The 16,044-nt window shown below is 39.0% G+C and overlaps 1 protein-coding gene across 1 annotated transcript in view; it reads right to left on the minus strand.

Moving 5' to 3' along the window:
- NSMCE2 (NSE2 (MMS21) homolog, SMC5-SMC6 complex SUMO ligase) overlaps positions 1–16,044 on the minus strand; it is a 251,358-nt gene that overhangs the window by 233,977 nt on the left and 1,337 nt on the right. The window contains exon 2 of the mRNA XM_039359834.1: positions 11,055–11,201. Within this exon, the coding sequence (XP_039215768.1) occupies positions 11,055–11,187 (133 nt within the window). The 5' untranslated portion in view covers positions 11,188–11,201. The remainder of the gene's footprint in view (positions 1–11,054; positions 11,202–16,044) is intronic.

Below are 16,044 nucleotides of genomic sequence, written 5' to 3' on the forward strand. Positions count from 1 at the left end.
CAGAGGTATGATTCCACTGTGTTGTTTGCTGACCATCGTTTAGGGCAGTGGTTCTCAACCTTTCTAATGCCACAACCCCATAATACAGTTCCCCATGTTGTGGTGACCCCCAACCACTTATACATCATTGGGTGCCAGGGGTGTGGCCAAAGAAAAGGGGGAAAAATGGCAGGCAGCCTTGTTTGGTGATCCCTGTGAAATGGTCGTTCGACTCCAAATGGGGTCCCGACCCACAGGTTGAGAACCACTGGTTTAGGGCATCTTGCAACTATTGCAAATCAATCAGTAAATGATGCTCACTGAAAACAGAATCCTCAAATTCAAATGCATTCAGGGAAATGTGTCCATCATCTTCACTAGAAAAGGAGAAAATGGCAACTAAAACCTGCATAAATACAACCTCACATTAGAAGGAAACCAGCCATTTTGACTTTCTTTTACAGCTCAGGATGACCACAAAGAATTGCCTCCAGGAACGTGGGCCTAGAAAGGAAATAGAATCAGTGGTAAACCTATCGATGTGAATTATCATGCAAAAGGACCTTTTAATTCATCACATAACTGCTGTTTCGGCTGTTTTTAGGATGTGCCTTACTTTATTATTTCTTTATTTATTGGTGCTTTCTTCTTCGTCTGAATTGCTAAAGCAATCTTCAAAACATCTGCTGAATTGCTCTGGAGACACTTGCTTGGAAAAGCAATGCGGTAAATTTAACCGACCTTGGTTGAGCTCAAAAACCTTAAAGGGGTCAAACTTGATCAGTTCTTGGATGAGAAGCCACCAGGAAAAGCTGAAAGGTAAACCGACGTGTTGAAAAACCATCCCAAAAGTTGTAAGGATAAAGCATTTCTATATTGGTACCAAGAATGAGTGTCCTTATTAGGTTACCAAGCATCAAATTTGATATGAAGGAGGTGTTATTTAAATATAGAAATGTCACCGTGTGAACTTACAACCTTCTGCAAATTGTTTGTTCTAGCATTGAGTTATGAGCCTTCTCTGATCTACATCCCTACCCTCAAATGGACTGGTGACCTCTGAAGCCTTTTGAACTTTGTACTTCTATGATTCTGCACTATCTAAAGTTGCATTTGGGAATTTGAGTCTGCACTAAGCATCAAATTTAATTCACCTATTGGTTCTCTGTAGTACAAACAGAAACACCCCAATAGTAAGGAACTGATGGCCGCTACAAGTAAATAGGCATGCCTTGTTTTGGATCTAGGAAGACAGAAACTGCACCGTCCTGTAGTAAAAAGGCAGAAGCAAGTAAAATCAGGAGTCATCCTGTACTGAATTTGGGAAGCTGACTGAAGCCGGGCTGGGTTGGAATAAAGGTAATATTTAAGCGTCTTATAACACAGCCTGCTCCCTTCTATCAGCTGCCAAGAAGATAAATCCAAAGAAAGTTATGAGAAAATTGATTCCTACAAGGGTCTGTCAGTTTTTCCTATGTGCATGCTCTCCAGATGTGCTGGACCTCAACTCCTACATTCTTTTACCAGCTGGTGGTTATGGAAAGAGATCCAACACATCTGGAAGGGCTACCCCAGGGCAAAGTTGTGCTTCGTGGTACTATTAATAAGGCTGCCTAGTGCCCAACGTGCGATCATGTGATCCAAAGGGCAGCCTTTGGAACATCAAATCCAGGCCAAAAGTACCTTTTGAGGGGGTTCATTGTAACTGTGAAAGGTTGCTAGGTGACCAGTCGTAAGTTAAGAACTACCTATATTCATAAATAGCTCAAGCAAACACCACCCTGATTCACTGGGATATAAAAAGAAGGGGAGGTAAAGCACAATCAGACTTGCAAGATTCTGTTACTACAGCCTATCTCAGTAAAGTACAGCTAGAGCACGAGTGTCAAACTCTATTGTGTCATGTGATGTATCGTGATGTTTTTTCCCTTTGCGGAGCTGGGGTGGGCGTAGCCTGCACTTGACGTATCCGGCCCGTGGGCCACCAGTTTGACACCCCTGAGCTAGAGGCCTCTAAGGCAAGGATCCCCAACCCCTGGTCCATGGACTGGTACCGGGCTGTGCCATGCCAGTAACCGGTCCGCACAAACAAAGAAAAACCCATCTGCGGGATGCAGGCAGCACACAAAACCACATCCCCTCCGGTCCACAGAAAAACCTCTCTCCACGGAACTGATCCCTGGTGCTCAAAAGGTTGGGGACCTCTGTTCTAAGGTGTTGGTTTCCCAATCTAGTCTACCTTGTAGGGCTGGCAACTTGTAGAAAGATAGAATAACAGAATCTTGAAAGCTTCTCCAGGTGTTCCTCATCCCACCTTATACCAAACAAAATCACAGATGTGCTTCTCCCTTCCACAGGAGTGTGTAATCTTTTCAGCAAGTCCCTCCTCTTTTGACTCCTCATTCGTTCTTTCCCTATTCCCCAAATCAGCTCTACATTCCTTTATAGTGGCTACATCATTTTGAATACTTAAACTATTCTGAAATACAGAAGTACTGAAAATAGCTGCAACATCATTTTTTAAAACTAGGAAACCACCTGCAGAAACCCATAAAAAAACAGGAAATTTTAAGTCCCCCTCCTACATGTGTTACAGGGTCTGCTGTCTTTTCATCACCATCCAACAGCCTACAGCCTTGGCCAATTATTACTCAACCAATATGCTTGGTCTCAAAGGGCCAAAATGAGAAGAATGCTTGTGGGCTACTATCTCCATCAAACTATCCCCATAAAAACCCACTGATGTTCTGTATTTAGAGGATGCTCGTTCATTTTAAAAAGAAGCCCACGATTTTGAACGTGCAAGGGTTTTTCTGCAAGAAAAGACCTTGGAAGGAATTTAAAATGAAATATTGCAGAATGTCACATCAGCAAATTGCATTTATGGAAGTTCCTCTGAGCTGAACTCGACTCTGTTGACTTCATAGGTCACAGCAAGCCATTGGTGTCCCATTGCATTCTTCTGGGATGTATTTTCATAGTTTACGGCTCTGGTATTCATCAATCGTTTTCCACCGTAAGGTGCTAATCAGGTCTGACCCTGTTAACATTATGAGATCAGCCAAGATAAGCTATAGGCTACCCTAAACTAGAAGATAAACCGGAAATTTCCCGATAAGATTTTCTCTGTTGTAGAACTATTGTTTTTTTTATCAGATTTTTTTTAAACATGATTTACTGTATCATCCTGCAGTTATTTTTTTACATATTTCTTAATGACCACAGCTTCTACTGACATCACTTTAAATTGACACCAGCACTTGTATTATAATAACTATTTGGTTATGCTTTCTATGGACGTAAGCCACTCCGGTTCTTCCAAGTTCAAAAGAGTGCAATGATGTAAACACAGAAAATCATAAACACTTGCCAACTTTGACAAATCAAAGGATATGCTTATTAACCAAGAAGAAAAGGTTACCCATTGTATTTACGCTGTGAATAAGTAAGCATTGATTGCTATGGCTCTCCTCAATTCCTAGCTGTGATCTCAACAAAAGTGTTGTGGGAATTAACAGCTGCTGCCAGTTCTCTTTCAAAACAGACTAAAACAACCATTCTACAGTCTAAACTATGAATTGTCCAACTGGAATTAAAGAACAAGCAGGGTTTTCATAACTCATTTCAAGCACTATGTCCAATTCTACAATTATCACACTTTAAGACAGCCATTTGTCTGAAATGGTATAGGGTTTCCTGTTTGAGCAGGGGGTTTGACTAGATGACCTCCAAGGTCCATTATTATTATTATTAGAAGAAGAAGAAGAAGAAGAAGAAGAAGAAGAAGAAGAAGAAGAAGAAGAAGAAGAAGAAGAAGAAGAAGAAGAAGAAGAAGAAGAAGAATTATTTTGAGAAATTGCAAATAGGGTCACAGAAGGCAAGGATGTTCAGAAGACAAGAAGCTAAGCTTTACGAGAAAGACAAAATAAAATGGCTGTATTTAGCTTTCAGAAGAGAGAATCTGGGGAGGTATCATAAAACAGACCCATTCTCCATTATTTCAGAATGCATAGTATGGAATGGCAGCTTTTTGTGTTCAAGCTAGACAACTAAACAATTAGAAATGTTTTAATTTGGATTTTGCCCTGAATTTGATGGCCTGAATAGCTGCTTCCGAAGTTCTGGTTTTACAATTTCATGTTATTATGAGTCTCCATTTAAAAAAAATATATACACTATGATCCTAAACACACTATACTATCTGAGTGCACAAACTACACTTAGTTAAAGTTTGTGTAGCTATTGTTTGTTAAATAAGCTAGAATTGGCTTGGCTTGCATCATTCAGTAAGTCATTAACCATATTTTTATTTAGCATATGGCATATCATACGGACTAGCAATAACCATAACTAATAAGCTATAGTGGCTGAGTTTCTAAACAAACAATATTATTGCTTAAAATGGACTAGGGATCCAACCACTGGCTATATTCAACTATCATATTACTAAGTTTGTTCTAGCCAGGATTGGTTGAATATGCCAAGTTAGCTTAATTTACAACAGTCCACTCAGTATTATTTGCATAGCCCATTGGTGGGATACATATATCACACTAAAGTAAACTTAAATAAGCAATAGTATGACTTAATATGATGTATCAACCCAGCTAGTGCCGAGATTCATACATTATGCTTAGCCAATATTTGCTGAACAAGTTCCTGTTATACCATCATATGGCTTATTTTAATGCATGGACCCATTGCAGCATCACCATGGTCACATGATCAACATTCAGATGCTTGGCAACTGGCATGCATTTTATATAGGCTGCGGTGTCTCAGGGTCATGTGATCACCTTTTGCAACTTTCTGACAAGCAAAGTCAATGGGGAAGGCAGATTCACTTAACAACCATGTTACTTAAGAACTGCAGTGATTCACTTAGCAACTGTGGCAAGAAAGGTCATGAAATGAGGCCAAACACACTTATCTTGCTCAGCAACCAAAATGTTGGGCTCAATTGTGGTTTGTAATTTGAGGATTACCTGTATTAAGACTCTTCTTCCCATAACCTTTAACTGAGCAAAACAGTGCCCTATGGGGCAAAACATTTTGGACTAACTTGCTGAAATGAACTAACTTGCTGAATGTGTCCCAAATTCAGGAGCCATTTCTCCTGTGGAATTAAAATTTGGCCATTTTTATAAAATTGTATAATTCTCAGGAAACAGTCTGTGATATAACATCACAAAACATTTGCTGTCCTGATGTTTGACTGTGCCGGACAGTTCAACATGGGCTACTTTCAACGGCAGATACATCTCTGAATGTATCTCAACTTTTCAAGTGAAGGCAGTATATTAGAACTTTTAGTCATGACTGAAGAAACTGAAGAATCTGGTAAGGAAATATCTCTGAAAGGATGAACCACAGGGTCATGAGTTGTCTAGTTTTCTCCTAAAACTGACTGTGCTCAGTGAAATCAACTGAAACCCTTCACCTTCCTCAATCTAAAGCAGTGTTTCTCAACCTTGACCATTTTAAGGCATGTGGACTTCAACTCCCAGAATTCCACAGCCAGCATTGCTGGCTGTGGAATTCTGGGAGTTGAAGTCCACATGCCTTAAAATGGTCAAGGTTGAGAAACACTGATCTAAACCTTGGATGGAAAATCCCAAGTACTGCTAGAAATGGCAATTTTATTCAATTCAGGTGGTTTTCAAGGAGCCACACTAGAGGCAAATCCATATTTTAAAAGAGATAATTATGGGTTATGGGTCTCAGGTGATGCTTGAAAAAAAAATCACAATTTCCCAAGTGTTAGTTGGGAAACTGATTTTTTTTTTAAAAAAAAAAAAATTACAATCAAGTCAAATGAAGCAACTTCCAACATTGTGAGAAAGAAAACCCCTGTTTCTTAAACCTTTGCAAGAGATGTTTCCAAAGGAGGAAACTGATAGAAGGGAAACCCCGATATGTAAAGTCTGTCCAGTTTCTCCAGACAATATCAGGTTAACAACATAACAAAAGTTCTCTGAATAATGACAAGACAAGCAGAGAATAAAGATGTTACTGCAATACTGGACTTGTGAAGTGTACCCCCACCCCCGCAAAAACAGTATGTGTAGGAAGAACTTTCCAGTTTTTTCTGTATTTTTAACTCCTTCCTTAGGTCAACCTAATTCGGCTGACTCATGGTTTGTAGACATCCCTGAAGGATCAGGCCCACAAATCTCTGCTCTTGGGATTATTTTTTAAATGTTGCTTCTCTTAAAAAAAAACAAATCACTTTTTTAAAAGGAGCTATGTGGGGCACTAGGGAAAATGTTCAAAATCCCCTAATAGGCATAATTTTGCATTTCCAAGTAATCAACAGGATAGAGTTCCATGACCCTCAGATATTTGCCACAGTTTTAAAAAGCAAGATATTAAAACCTTTGGACAGATTAACAAAAGAATGAACTCAGTAGGGGTTTGGGATTATCTTTCCATTAAGATGAGGGGGGAAATGCATTATGGCCAAGGAATAACAGAATAACAGAGTTGGAAGGGACCTTGGAGGTCTTCTAGTCCAACCCCTTGCTCAGGTAGGAAACCCTATACCAGGGGTAGGCAACCTTGCCTCTTTTATGACTCGTGGATTTCAACTCCCAGAATTCCTGACCCAGCCATGCTGAGGGGAAAGAGAGTGTTTCCAAGCTGAACCACGCTGGCTCAGGAATTCTGGGAATTGAAGTACACGAGTCATAAAAGAGCCAAGGTTGCCTACCCCAGCCTTATACCATTCCAGACAGATGACTGTCCAATCTCTTCTTTAAAATCACCAGTGTTGGAGCACCTACAACTTTTGGAGGCAAATCATTTCACTGATTAATTGTTCTCAGTGTCAGGAAATTTCTCCTTGATTAGTTTCCATCCATTGCTTCTTGTCCTGTCTTCAGATTCTTTGGAGAATAGGCTGACTCCCTTTTCTTTGCGGCATCCACTTAGATATTGGAACACTGCTATCCTGTCACCCCAGTCCTTCTTTAATTAAAATAGATATACCCAATTAATAATAATAATGATAAAGTTGGAAGGGACCTTGGAGGTCATCTAGTCCAACCCCCTGCTCAGGACAAATGGCTGTCCAGTTTCTTCTTAAAAACTTCCAGTGTTGGAGCATTCACCGCTTCTGGAGGCAGGTTGTTCCACTGGTTAATTCCAGACCCCTAATCATCTTTGTTGCTCTTCTCTGGACTATTTCTAGAGTCTCAAAACCAAGAAACACCATTTCTAACTACTTAGCTTTCAAGAGTTAAACAGTAGAATTAAAAAAAAAATTAATACAGGGAGGGAGGATTTTAGAGAATTTTTCTGGGTCTTCCCACTCCTAGTCCAACTCCTTAACAACTATACACCACGGGTTCTCACTGGCTCCTATGTATCTTTCTGTATTAGCTAATTGCCTTAGTAAAGGACTGCCCTTGCATATTTATATTTGAGATTGGTGTCCTTGAAGCACAAGATCATTCATAGCCAAAATACTTTCAAAATCTGCCCTCACATTGTTTGGTTCCTCTCCTTTCCAAGAAAAAATAGCACCTGACTCCAGACAGAGCCTCTTATAAGCAGGACTCTGATAGATCCATCTTATAAGGCTTAATGGTGCTTGGTGTTTCTATGCTTATCACAATGATGCTATATTAATAATCAACATATCAAATTATTAATTGCTTTTGACACGAACAGGCTTCTTTTTTTGCTAACAGCTGGGCAGCTTTTTCTCACTGAGCCTCTCCAGATCTATTGAGCTATATTTTCCATATCTCCTAATAAGGTGCAGAAATTGGAAATCTCAAAACCTCTCAAGGACATCAGGTAAAAAAAAGTGGCCTTGGTGATTTGAAGTTTTAAAGGGTTCCTTAATCAAATATAGATGTGACAGTGACAGTTTTTCATATTCTTAGGGACTAATTAATGGTAAAATTACTTGGTTCACGTAGATTTCAATTCTGTATCACAAAAGGCCTATTTATTTGAAGGAATTTAGAGTTAATTTGGAGAAGATAGAGGAGAGCTATTAAAGAATTTGAACAGTCCAGAGACTGACGGAAACATGAGAAAGAAACTCAAAATAACCCCATGTTGATCTTGTTCTGTATAAACTGTAACACAGAGAAACTTGGACAGGTTTCGTAGAATCTATTACTATATCTTACATAGCTCTGCTAAATGTCCTGCAGTTCCCCAGTATTGATATACAAAAGGACAATTCCCAAAATATCTGCAGGATCAGTTTTGTGACCAGGCCTACCTTCTAGGGCTAACAATTTATAATTATTTTATAATTATTTTACTTGACCCCCCCTAAACTGTTTTTATGAGTGACTTTGAGCAAAACTGTAAAAAGTCAGCATGTAAATAAATTGCCAGGCAAACCTGCAAGAAAATAAAAATATCATTATGCATTTTATACCTTTTATACATTTTATACCTTTGAACTATGGTGCTGGAGAAGACTCCTGCGAGTCCCTTGGACTGCAAGGCGTTCACACCGGTCAGTCCTAGAAGAGATCAATCCTGACTGCTCTTTAGAAGGCCAGATCCTGAAGTTGAAACTCAAATACTTTGGCCACCTAATGAGAAGGAAAGACTCACTGGAAAAGGGCCTAATGCTGGGAAAGATTGAGGGCAATAGAAGAACGGGACGACAGAGAATGAGATGGCTAGATGGAGTCACTGAAGCAGTAGGTGAGAACTTAAATGGACTCCAGAAGATGGTAGAGGACAGGAAGACCTGGAGGAACATTGTCCATGGGGTCGCGATGGGTCGAACACGACTTTGCAATTAACAACAACAATACCTTTTATACCTGGAAAGATATACTGAACAGTCATATCAAGAAGGATTTAACAGCACAAGGTAAATTGAGAGGAAACTGTGATCTTGCCATTCCCATTTTCATGACTATACTGGCTGACTGGAAGTTGAGTCCAATAACATTTAGAGCAGTGTTTCCCAGTCTTAAGATGTATGGGGAATTCTGGGAATTGAAATCCATACATCTTAAAAGTTGTTAATCCAGAGAATCACTGTTTCCCCATCACTGGCATGCGATCATTTCATATCATCACTGGCATACAGGTTGAGAATCCCTGGAGGTAATGCCAAGCAAGAAGATGTGACATTCCCAGGACAAAAAGGCATGTTAAAGTCTTGATTTACACTTATTTTAAAAGACTAGTTTGATCTGTTAACCCTTACAATGGAGTTCTTTGTTCAGACCTTCTTTAAGACATGGTCCTAAATCCTGCTGCCTTTCAATCCTCTTGCCTTTCAATACTAGGGATCTGTAGAAGATTTAGCAGAAGTAGGACCACAAATAACTTCATGAGTTATACAATATGAAGCCTCTGCTGCCATCTCATGGTATGCTCTTCCCATAGTTGTTCAAAGGACAATTCTTCATCCACGATATTAAACTACAAATTCCAATGCCACCTAAGGAATAAAAGAATTGTGATCCTATCTGGGAGATGCCAAGCAGAGAGAAAGCTTTGAGAGGCAGTAGAGTGCATTGGTTAGGGACTTGAATCTTGACAAGAGAGAGACCCATGTTCAGCTTCCTACTTCACCATAAAAATTGCAGGATGACTTTGGGCCAATCATTCTCTTGTCAGCCCAACCTATCTTGCAGGATTGTGGTGGTGGATATAAGCAGGATACAAATATAATAAATGAATATACAATTATAAAATTAGAAGGGACTTCGGGCTATCCAATTCAACTCCCAGATCTGTGCAGGTTTGTCAACTGAAGCGCCACTGGCTATCTAGCTTCTTTTTGATCCAGTGAATATTTATTGTTAAACCGATCTTAGTATTATGATGTTTTCTCAAGTGTTATAAAAATAAATAACAACAGTTAATCTTAAATCTTAGCGTTAGATCAGTGAAAGCTTGGTATGTTTGGCCAATAAAAGAGACAACTGGGGAGATCTGGAAATAGTCTTCAAAAATCTGAAGTGTAGTAACATAAAAGAGGGCGTGGACATTGGCCCAGAGAAGAGGACTAGAACCAATGGATGAAAATTTAAGAGGAATTTCCAGAATTTGGAACAAGATGTTGAACATATGGGCTGAATCACAAGACATATTTTTATCCTAACATGGCCTTTTTCAGGTCAAGTATAATTCTGCCTATCTGTTCTAAACTTCAAGAGGAAGTCTACTAAAGTCCTATTTCTGTGTGATCTAAGAGGGATGTGGGTTTAATGATGGGTATTTTGCTAGCAGCCCCAAAACATGTTTCCCATTACCAAAACCCAGGGCTGCAACTTTCTTTTATTTCAGTGAGCCTGTGGGCTGTATCCATCAGAATGTAGTATGTTCTTTTTCTCTTTTTAGTACATGCCCTATCATCTTTTGGATTAAGGTGCTTTACAAATATTGTAAAATAAATTAGAATAAATAAACCTAAGGGCTCCCCAGCTACGGTATGCTTCCTACCCACAAAGGCAAGCAATTGCACTCAGTGTTCAATTACAGCCATCTCCTGGAACAACACAAATATTTTTGCTTCTGATATAGTCAGAAAAGGAGAAGATCAATGGTCTTAGTTTCCCCCACTTTCCAAGCTTTCTGAACTTTCATTGGGCTACATGCACCCCAAAACTGAGCTATTGATATAAGAAGACGCCACCTGGCTCTCAAAGATGGCATTTGCCCTTCATCTAAATGCCACTGAACACTCTGGAGATGGCATCGCACAATTTGTAATTCACTACTTTCCCCCAACAGTTGCAACTGCATCCATAAAAAGCAGTTTAGCACCTGGAAAGGGTGTATTGATCCTCTGAGCCCAGATGCTGGAAATAAATTGAAAGAACAAGGATCTTATGAAGGTCTTAGAATTCAGGCTGCAAAAGAGAACAGCCCATCCTCAAGACTCCTTTTGGAAATCAGATTTTTTTTTTCCATTATGCTGTATGGTAGCCAAGCTCAAGATGACAGAAAATCAGCTGAAACACCTAAAAGGATACCCATATTGGGTCACACCACAGAAGAACAGGCTGAAACCTGTGTGGCAGGATCCCAAGACACCTTGCAAGCTTTAAAAAACAAGCAAGAATAGATCCCAAAATTGAACTCACTGTGATTTTCCACAAGGTCAAGGGCCACATTTGTGGTTACATCCATGCCAGTGTTTATGTAGGTCTTGCAGGTTTTCAGAGAAGTCAGACATGTGTCCACACCACTAAGGGAAATCAGTGGACGCCCAGACATCCTGATCAAGCTTCCTAAAACAAAACAAAAAAAAATAGTTAATGCTACAATGTTGTATTATACTATGACATACAGCTAACCCGTTGGGTTTTTTTTTAATGTGGTTTAAACAGAAAGCAGGCTCAAAAACAGTATCAGCCAATAAATAAAATAATACAATTTTCCAAGTCTTAAAGGAATGAACTGGCTTATCCATTTCATCCTAATTTTGAAGGAACAAGAACCTGCAATCAATGTCCATCTTTAGGACAAACCTTTTCTTAGATCAACTCAAAAATCACAAAAACAAGCAAGCATTCAATGTCCTCCTACCAAATGAAAGTTTGCATGTTCATCTGGCAGATGGAGGGGAAGCATATACATGTGACATTAATTTGTTTGTTTATTGAATTTATATGGCTGCCCATCTCACTGAAAGTGACTCTGTGTTGTGTACAATAATCAAATAAAACAGTGAAATATAAAAGCCATTGAATAAATAGGTAAAAAGTCAGGGTTATAAAATTAAATATTTGAATATTTATATTTATTTAAATAATATTTAAATAGAATTAAATATTGTTAAAATTATGTCCAAACTCCAGGCATGGAGAAAGTGAGTATACATCCACCTCAATAATGGAACCATCTCTCCAGTTCTGCAGGAGGCCCAGGCCTGGTGACATAACACCATTTGTTATATCACACATCTGATGACATCTCTCCATCTGAGGTTGGATCCTGCACAATATATATACTTTATTGAACACGCAGTCACTTAATCCCAGAAAAATATGGCATATTCCATTTAATCCTCCAGGGAAAGATTGAAGGAAATGAGGTCCAGGCAAAAGAAGAATATCATGGCTTCAAAATCTAAGGAACTGGTTTGGACAAAACTCAGCAGCACTTTTTTGTGCGGCTGCTGATAAAAACAGGATTGCCAACATGATTGCCAACATCCGATAATGGATATGGCACAAGAAGAAGAAGTCACTTAATATATTAGCTAGGTATAGCAGGCATATAGAGCAAATCACACTGACTTTATGTCAATTACCCATTGACATATTCTCTCTACACCTTTCAAACGTCTGCTATTATTTCATTTTGATCTGGAGATTTGTTTCATTTTACTGTAAGTGGATGGTGTTGGTGTAATGGCTTTTAATAAATATGGGGTGTTTTTCTCCTCCTAAACCACAGATGCTATGAAAACCTTTCCATTGACTAGCAGAATAATAAAATATACATAAGGAAATAAATAAAAATAATGAATACAATATTTTGCAAAGAATGGAAGATGGGAATTTAAACCCACTAAATGATATTTGATGAGCAGTTTTCAAAACAGGGAAAAATAAACTGAATTTTAAACTAGATTTTCTCTCAAAGAATATATGTACACGCTTTTGCTTTAAACAGGGTAAAGAGAGAGAAAATTAATTCTCGGCTATACACAGAGAACAACTTTGTATATTAATCCAAATATCACAAACAACAAAACAAAATATATACAGGGTGTTTTAAAAATTGTAGTGTTCTTTTAAGCTTTTAAAGCTTAAAGACTTTTAGTTCTCTTTGTATAATAGCTGAAGAATCCTTCAATTCAGACTCAACCACTACAACCAAAGGGACGCCTTCGCATAATTTTGTTTGCAATAATATGGAAACAGTTTCTTTCTTTTTCCGGCAAGTTTTTAACTTTCCGGTTTTCTTTCTGTCCCAGGACTTCTTGATGTTTTCCCAATCAAAACCTGGATTAAAAACAAGTCAGAAATAAACCCATCCTGCTATTTCATTGCATTTCATGTACTATGTGTTTTAGAATATTATAAACAAACCAAGTCACAAAAAGTGTCTGGCCAAGTACCTATTAGGCAGAAATGGCTCATTTTGCCTCAGACCTTCAAATTTAAATTCCACCAAGGAGGATCTGCAAGCTCTAGTGCTGAAGTTAAGGAGCAAAGAGAGAAAATGGGCCAAAATTAAATACAAAGAAGACCGAACTTTAGAAACAGCCTTAGGCAGGCACCATAGTGGAGAAGGCCCACCTCCTCAGGCCCGCCAAGTGTAATTCCCTGAGAGAGATGGTCCTCATCTTTCTTGTCAGATCTGAGAGGATGAGCAGATCAAACTGGGGCAAGGTGGTCCCTCAAACAACCTAGCATAAAGGGTCTTAAGGGTCAAAATTAACATCCTGAATTAGACCCAGAAGCAAACTGACAATCAATGCAGTTTTGGGGAGCAGAGGTATTAACTCATCATGTTTTGGAAGCACACATAATTGCTCACACCAGCTGAAGTTCCGGATACTCTTCAAGGGTAGCCCCATGTAGATCGCACTGTGGTAACCCAATCAGGGGGCAGGGGGGGGACTAAGGCATGAGTATCAGGTGTTATTGGCACACAACGCAAAGCTGTGTAAAGCTCTCCTAGCACAACTAAATTTTTCCAATTTTAGAGAAAACAACACCTAAAAATAGACACCTGACTTTGTTAGATGCATTTATTGAGGTAAATAACTTCTGAAAACTTTGTGCCAAATTAGCAGTCAAAACCTTAGCATCTCCACTTAACAAGGATAAGAAGAGTCACTTCGAAACAAGATGGGCGGCAAATACATTTAATAATAATAACATCCAACCCTAACTTGGACAATTCTAGATTTAGGATTTTATAGGATGAGAAGTGAAACGTCTTCAAAGAAAAACAAGGAAGTCCAGTTGCCTCTTTAAAAAGCTCCTTTGGGACAACCATGAGCTGGATGACTGAGAATCTCCATAGATATATAGGAGTACAAGTGCCATTTTTACTGTCACTATAAGCATATCATTATGTTATTGCTCCCATGTAATTTTAACTGCAGCTAATTTTTTATTTGTTCATTCTGACTGTAGTTACCTCATTGGTTAGTTTATGGAAAATACTGACATACCAAATACTACGCTGTGTTTGTGAAGGGTCAGGGCTTAATTTCTACAGCAACAATGAGTCAAACAGATGTTACTGCAATTTAGCAGGACCTCTGTATCTAAGCAATGATTCCCTAATCCCTGGTCCAACCACTGCTTATTGAATAAATTTCACAAGATGGCAGCAGTCAATTAATCTTGCATACACATACCTAAGTAAGACATGACGTGATTGTGTCAGCCTTATCAGATAGACCAGACAGGAACATGGCTAGATAAGCTAATTCAGTTATTGTAAGGCTACATTAAGAGAATCTTGCAAGTCTGGAAAATACAAATCTCCCGCCATCTACTTCATATTCTGAAATACTATAAAGGGTTTCCTCTTGCTGCACCCACTATATAAATGTGGGCTATGAGCTCTCTTATCTGACCATTCCTTAGACAACATCAGTCCCCTAAGGTCATTTTCACGTACCTACCAATTAATATTTGGAAGGGAGACCACTAAGAAATTCCCCTAAGCTAGACTCCAGAACTCTCTCAGAAGATGGCAAGCACCATCTTCAGAGGTTGCCACAAAGAAGAAGAAGTCAAGTTATTCTCCAAAGCGCCTGAAGGCAGGACAAGAAGCAATGCATGGAAACTAATCAAAGAGAGAAGCAACCTAGAACTAAAGAGAAACTTCCTGACAGTTAGAACAATTAATCAGTGGAACAACCTGCCTCTAGAACTCATGAATGCTCCAACACTGAAAGTTTTTAAGAAGAGACTGGACAGCCATTTGTCTGAAATGGTATAGGGTTTCCTGTCTGAGCAGGAGGTTAGACTAGAAGACTTCCAAGGTCCCTTCCAACTCTATTATTATTATTATTATTATTATTATTATTATGGATCATTGCACAGTCAGGCAGATGTTCAGACTGGATTTGGCATTTTGTCTACCTATTGAGTCCTTACCCAGGACCTGGGATAGGAAGATGTGGATGTTTGATGGTATTACAGATATCGTCGCAGGATGGAAGCAGTTCCTAGTAAGGCCGCCTTTTGCAATTGACTAATAGCAAATTTGTCAATGCCAATGGGGTTCAAGTGGTGCTCCAGTTGTTTTGGGATTGCACCCAAGGAGCCTATGACTACTGGTACTACCCTTGCTTGCTTTTGCCACAGTCTTTCTATTTCTATTTGTAGGTCTTTGTATTTTGTTATCTTCTCCAGTTCTTTCTCTTCTATTCTGCTATCTCCAGGCACTGCCACGTCCACTATCCAGACTTTGTTGTCTTTCTTATCGACAATTGTTAAGTCTGGGGTGTTATGTTGCAGGTGCTTGTCTGTTTGAATTCTGAAGTCCCAGAGCAGTTTACTTTTATCATTTTCTATGACTTTCTCTATTTTATGATCCCACCAGTTTTTGCTTACAGGCAAATGATATTTTTTGCAGATCTTCCAATGCACCATTGGTGCTACTTTGTCATGCCGCTGCTTGTAATCAGTTTGTGCAATCTTCTTGCAACAGCTTACCAAGTGGTCCACTGTTTCGTCAGCTTCTTTGCATAGGTGGCACTTACTGTCTGTTGCTGTCTTCTCAATTTTGACTTTGTATGCATTTGTCCTTAAGGCTTGGTCTTGTGCAGCCAGAATTAGTCCCTCAGTCTCTTTCTTCAATTTTCCTGCTCTTAGCCATTACCAGGTCATTATTATCTGCTTTCCTAGCTATTTTTTTCACATATTGGCCATGTAGTGCTTTGTCTTCCCATGCCTCTATTCTGATCTTCATTTGGTCTTTCTTGTAGGCCAGTTTGGTCTCTCCAGTAGTCAGTAAGCCTTCCTGATATACTAATTTCAGTGAATCTTCATCATTGTTCTTCAGATATTCTTCCAAAGCCATTTTTTCTTCTTCAACCATCTGATGTACTTGTAGCATTCCACACCCACCTATTTGCCTTGGTAGATAAAGTCTATC

This window comes from Crotalus tigris, unplaced genomic scaffold (genome assembly GCF_016545835.1).
Source record: "Crotalus tigris isolate CLP2741 ecotype Arizona unplaced genomic scaffold, ASM1654583v1 scf7180000019137.2069052, whole genome shotgun sequence".
In the NCBI taxonomy this organism is placed as follows: Eukaryota; Metazoa; Chordata; class Lepidosauria; order Squamata; family Viperidae; genus Crotalus; species Crotalus tigris.